At 48.5% G+C, this 5,908-nt stretch overlaps 1 protein-coding gene and 2 long non-coding RNA genes across 4 annotated transcripts; 1 reads left to right on the forward strand and 2 right to left on the reverse strand.

Annotated features, from left to right (window-relative positions):
- Positions 1–1,264, reverse strand: LOC4815530 (ubiquitin-conjugating enzyme E2 D2). The gene is made up of 2 exons (XM_001355327.4): positions 1,147–1,264; positions 1–1,076 (listed from the first exon to the last, which is right to left on the reverse strand). The coding sequence occupies exon 2, from the start codon at positions 995–997 to the stop codon at positions 146–148; it is 852 nt and encodes a 283-aa protein (XP_001355363.4). The 5' UTR covers positions 998–1,076; positions 1,147–1,264; the 3' UTR covers positions 1–145.
- Positions 1,265–1,733: 469 nt separating this feature from the next.
- On the reverse strand, positions 1,734–3,049 carry LOC26533603 (uncharacterized). Of its 2 annotated transcripts, none has more exons than XR_001452553.2 (3): positions 2,862–3,049; positions 2,374–2,795; positions 1,734–2,135 (listed from the first exon to the last, which is right to left on the reverse strand). It is a non-coding gene; the product is annotated as an uncharacterized lncRNA (long non-coding RNA). The 2 variants fall into 2 exon arrangements; XR_001452552.2 differs by having other exon boundaries at positions 1,735–2,135; positions 2,858–3,048.
- A 34-nt stretch (positions 3,050–3,083) lies between these two features.
- LOC6902007 (uncharacterized) lies at positions 3,084–3,978 on the forward strand. Its single transcript, XR_004470406.1, has 2 exons — positions 3,084–3,662; positions 3,725–3,978. It is a non-coding gene; the product is annotated as an uncharacterized lncRNA (long non-coding RNA).
- The last annotated feature ends 1,930 nt before the right edge of the window (positions 3,979–5,908 follow it).

The following is a 5,908-nucleotide window of genomic DNA, read 5'->3' on the forward strand; positions in this document are numbered from 1 at the left end:
TTACATATTGATGTCCAAATGGTTTATTGACCGCGAAGACAGCAGGCGATAAAGTGGTTTTCAGGAGAGACAGAACTTCGATCAGCGACTGTTTGACGAATCTGCTTTGGCAAGCCATGCTTTGAAACCGATGAGGTTGCATCCTTTACGTGGGCTCCCTATTGTTTTTTTTCTGCTCTGGATCATTTGGTCCCGTTATCTCCTTTGGCTCGCTTGGATCCTCAGGCTTCTTAGAATCCTTGGGTTCCTTGGGCATGGCAAAGCGCTTGGTCCAGAAGCGAGCGACCTTGTCGTGCTCCTGGCGATTGGTCTTGTATTGGTCGGCAATGCACGTAACCAGCGGGTCATCTGCATTGCACTCGCCCAGTAGCAGCCAGATCGAGAGCAGCACCTTGGACACATTCATCACCGGTGACCAGCGCTCGTTCAGCACATCCAGACAGATGGCCCCCACGCTGTCCACGTTGCAGTGGTAGATGAAGGTCGTGAAGCGGATACGCGGCGGCCGGAAGGGATAGTTTAGGGGAAAGCGGATGTCCAGCTTGAAGTGGCCGCCCTCGTAGACGGAACCGGTGGGACCAATCACGGTGGCCGTCCAGTGGAGCAGCCTGTCCATGCACATATCGGCACTGCAGTTGGGCGGCGGATTCTTGCGGATCTCGTTCAGCTCCCGTCGCACCCGGAACGCACAGGTGCTGACCGGAGCGGCAGAGTCCGCCCCCACTGGGGTGCATCCCCTTTGTTGACCGCTGGTGCTGGGAACGTTGTCGTCGTCCAGAGTGTCCAGTGGGTCCATTGTGTCGCAGGAACACTCAACCACGGCTCGAGCACCTGCGGTTGTTTCTGTGCTTGCGGCTGTGGTTGAGGTTGCAGTTGCAGTTGCAGTTGCAGGTTCAGTATCAGTATCAGTTGAATTTGGCGTTGGCGTTGATGTTGGATTGGAATTTGGGGTCGAAGCTATGTCAGGTGTGACTGTGATGCCCCGATGGGAAGACATGACGCCTGATGTAAGCCCAATAAATTCTAGTTTTTCTCTTAAATTTTGTTCATACTATTTCAAAAATGTTATGTGTCTACTATTTGAATAGAGAGCATATAGTTATTAACATATGTACACATATGTTTCATAGAGTTTTCCCTTCCCACCTGTCAGTAGCTTCGAGTCGTTGGACGTCAGGTAGGAAGCCCCAACAGGATCTGGGCTCTCAAGCTGGCAGCTCGAACCCTATTCCAAGTCGCTGCTCCTCCTGGCCAGATATTTGTACAGACCGGAGACAGATGTGTATATGGTTGCCTGATTGGCAGTAATAAAGCTCCTTTTTTTGCATTTGGATATTTCACATTAAAATCCGTAGATCCTTTGATATCTATAGGTTTGGAAGAAGTATCCCTTCCCCCTCTCTTCACTCTCTTTTGTCCATAATTTCCATTCGTTTAGCTCTGGAATTCAATTGGGTTTCGTATTTTTTCCGTTTTTGGTAAATTAGAAGGCCGGGACCGAGACCGGGACCGGGACTGAGACCGGGACCGGGCAGAGTAGATCTAAGGAAAGCGACACTCAATTTGCGAAATGCAATAAATTGAATGAAAAGTGTGAAAATGAAGAGGAGTCATCAACATCAGCGTCAGCGTCAACATCAGCATCAGCATCGGTGGCAAGAGCACTAACGACCAGGCGGAGAGGAGACGAGCGCTAAGAAAGCCAGAAAATGTAAATGAAAGTTCAAGAAAATTTAATAATAAAAACATCAGCATAAAGTGAAACGCATAAAATCCAATGAAATGTAAAAGGGAGCCAACGGGCAGGCGCCTGCCTGACCTCCTCCGTTACGTGTCCTTGTTCTTGTCCTGCTTTAGTCCGGGTTCTCTCTACGTCCTGGTCCTGGTTCGGGTTTGGGTCCTTCTCCTGTTGCTGTGGATACGGAGTACGGATACGGATGCGAATGCTAGTCTCGTGTGTGTACAAAATAGCGTCGGGTAATCACATTGCGCTGCTCTGGCAGTGTCCTGCAACCGGCAGGATATGCTCAATTGAACATGTTGATTGCTGACAGAGAGAACCACCAGCCAGCAACCAGCAACAAGCAACCAGCAGCTAGCAGCTAGCAGCCAGAACCACCTTCCATTTCCCTCCACTGCAAATGAGGAGTCAATTGAAAATCAAGTTACAGCTTGCTTTAATGGAATTAGTTCTCCAGAGCATCAACAGCATCAGCATCAGCACCAGAAGAAGGAGCAAGAGCAGGAGCAGCAGCAGCAGCAGGAGAAGCATCAGACGAGATGCAAAAGACGCCGAGGCGAGGGCAATACATCTGTGCAAAGCATTCCTGGCCCCGGCTTTATAATAAAACTCCGGAACTTCCACTTACTCACCTTTGTGGCAGCAACGGTGGCTTTGTGTTTGAGTGAGTGGGCGAGTCGAGTCAGTGAGTCGAGGGCTTGAGTGGGGCACACCTAGGCAAACACTTAGATGCAGCTCAATTGGAGCAAAGGAGCGTTGAAAAGTGTGTAAATGAAATTAGAGAGTTGCAGCTGCCACGCCCGCCCCAACGCCTCAACGCCCAACCCAACGCCGACAACCTCTGAGAAGCACCGCCGCAACACGCACAATCCTTGGGAACGCCCTCCCCAACACCCCCAATCCGCTAATGCTGTTACGCAGCCCTCCAACTCAATGTCGCAGAATCCACATCACCATAAACACAATTTTAGACCCCCTCCGCACAGTGTCCGTGATACGATTCAAGATAAGGCAGCAAATGGATACCAATGGTCCCACCATGTGGAAGTGAAACCTGTAGAGCATATACACTTTGCTAGCTTTAAACTGATCAAGTCTGTGTACCGATCTACTTACATACTCGTATAGCCTTCATTTTTGCCAACTGTTCAGGATCCAAGGAACCAGGATAGTACATATTTCCAGGCAGTTGACGGCATAATCTTACGATTATCCGAGCCACAGAATCTGCTCCAGCCTTTTTCGATTCACTTTCTCAAGTTAGTGCAACGATTAAAAGTTCTAAAAATTCGACTCAATTAAATAAATACATACATATATGTATATATTTATGAATAGCGTGACCATACAGTTGGTAGAGACTTTGTAAAATACTATAAGAATACCAATCAATTCGAGCTTGAGAGATTTCATTGATCTGGTAGCACTTCCGCCATCGCGGCTATCGATATACATTTGCAAATGTTTTTTTGCATTGTTACAATAGAAAGAGAAAGATGGCTAACATCCCTAAAAGGAGCTTCATCTTGGAGCAGCTTCGAAAATTGACGATCGACCCGACCAGTACCAGGACGTGGGTTCCGCATAATGCTTACGTGGAATTCCTGCACACGCAGGAGGATATTATCCAAGACGAAGTCGTCATGACGGCATTCCGAGATGCTATTCAGGATGAGGAGAATGCTATTCTCTTCAAAGGAGCCAGTGTGCTCGAAGTGGGCTGCGGCAGTGCCATTCTCTCCATGTGAGTGGCCAAGCAAGGAGCCGCTCGCGTCTTTGCCGTGGACGCTGGCGATGTGGCGCAGGCCGCGCGGCAGGTGGTGCGCGAAAATCACCTCGATCATGTGATTGAAGTTATGCAGGCCAACATTGAGGAGCTGGAGGTGCCCCCAGTCGATGTCATAATATCCAAGTGGATGGGGTAGGTGCAAGGGCCATTCAGGCACGGGTATTCAGTTTTAAGCTTATTTTGTTGCTCTGCAGGGCCTGTATAGCACCACCCTGGACCAAGTTCTATATGCGCGCTACAAGTGGCTAAAGCCCACAGGCCGCATCTTTCCGGAGAGAGCCAAGCTCTATCTCTCGATCGCTGACGACAAGAACAGCCTAAAGCCAAAGTATTTTTGGAAAAAATTCGAGGGGATGGATATGCATCGGGCTGCTCTCGCCGTGGAGCGTACAGCGAAGGTGACCGAAGTGCTGCCCGAGCAGATGATTTCCAATCCCGAAGAAATTTGGCAAATGGATTTGCGCACGCTCAAGCGTGAGGAGGTGTGCTTTACGTCAAACTTCCGAATTTTGTCGGAGTGAAGGGACATTGCCGACCTGCTTGTCATACATTTCGACTTTGCCTTTCCTGCCGGTACCAATGCGATAACCGTCAACACCAGTTCATGGCATATGACCACGCGATGGATGTAGACTGTCCTCCACGTCGACCAACATCTGCCAGTATACGCAGGCAATCATCTATCTGGCACTATCTCAATGTGGCGTACGGCCAAGGATCTGGACATCGACATTCACTGGAGCTTCTCCAACGAGCTGGTCAGCATTAAGAATCACCAGCAAAGCTTTCGCATGTTTGGCTGGGACCAAGCCAAGCCACAGGACGAGGACCAATAGCCAGGACGAGATCCAGTGAGATCTTTCTGGAAGCATATTATGTGTTATTCTTGACGCCGGCGCAGAAGTATGTTTCAATCGATCAGTTTATGGTTATATTATATCTATCAAGGAGCACAGGACCAGACCCAGGCTGATCCAATGACCAGGACCAGGCCCAGGCTGATCCAATGACCAGGACGAGATCCAGAAAGATCTTAGCTTAGGTCTAGTACCTGTTTAATCTTAAGTTATTTCTGACGAAGGCGCTAGTTTTTTGTATGCCTAAATATTAATCATACATTCATCAAGTTGTACAGAGGTTTTTTTTAATGTACATATTTATATGTTGGAGCTTCCTGGTATTTACCCGCCAGAGCTGACAATGACTGAATAAGTGCCAGCTTGAATGGTTCAGCGAATTGGTGCATGAATCATTGAATGAGCGCATGAAGGGCACTGCTATAAAGTGTAGCCAGCGGTACTCCACTCTCGACATCGCCATCGTCATGGCCATCGCCATCGTCGACATTCTGTCCGCTGTCTGTGGGCAGAACCGAGAGGCTGACGGGTGATTGGACGCCTGTGGTCCTGGCTCCCATGTGTGCGCCAGGCGATGGCACATGGCGTTGCCTTGTGCTGTGCTGTGTTGTGCAACTGCCTTTGTAACTTAATTGAATTTAAGTGCGTCGCACAATATGCAATATTGCAAAATGATTCATCACATATATACATGTATCCCCATACCCATACCCTCCCACATCCACATCAGCATCCTCACATCCACTTTGCAGCGTGCTCTTGGCCGAGGCAAAGTGCATTTGACTTTGTTGCACGATTTGTCGCCGTACTCGAAGCGCTGGCGAACCATCCACCATCTGCCACTTGCCCAAAACGTCAACTTCAACGGAGGCTCTTGACTGCAACTACAACTGTAAGCGGGGTCTGAGCGGGGTGGGTCCCTGGTATTATGATGTGCGCAGCTCGACAAACTTTGTTACCCGCCGCAGGAATAGTTTTATTAATTGCCACTGGCGAAGATCCATCCCAGTCAGTGTCAGTCAGAGCCGTTTCTGCTGCTGCTCTTACGGCTAGAGTCAGACAATGGAATAAAATGTGAAATGATTCACTTATTATGGGAGTGTTTTCGAGTGGAGTGAGTTGTACTCTGATTATAATCGTATGTTTCAGTAATTCTATAATTCAATTCAATTAACAAGGACATTTTATATTATACATATTATAGGTTCGTCGAGGTCTAGACGATTCTGCAGAGAGTGCCAGCGATCCATACCAAGTAGGTACCAGAATATGTGCCCCAGTCTCGATCTGCTCTGCAGCTGCCGCAGAAGTCATAATTTCAGTTCCTGCACCCTGGATATATCTTCTAGTAATCGGCCCCAAATAATATTGGATACACACTAATTTCGTAGATCCTAAGTGAGATTGAAGGCTTTTATGTGGCAATCGCTACCGCTGGCAGGGCTAGGTCTGTGCTCAATTTAAGGGCATCGGTAAATGACGCTTTAAAAAGTAAAAACCCCCGTTCCCCCGTTCAGTTGC

The sequence above is a fragment of the Drosophila pseudoobscura genome, chromosome X (assembly GCF_009870125.1).
Source record: "Drosophila pseudoobscura strain MV-25-SWS-2005 chromosome X, UCI_Dpse_MV25, whole genome shotgun sequence".
In the NCBI taxonomy this organism is placed as follows: domain Eukaryota; kingdom Metazoa; phylum Arthropoda; class Insecta; order Diptera; family Drosophilidae; genus Drosophila; species Drosophila pseudoobscura.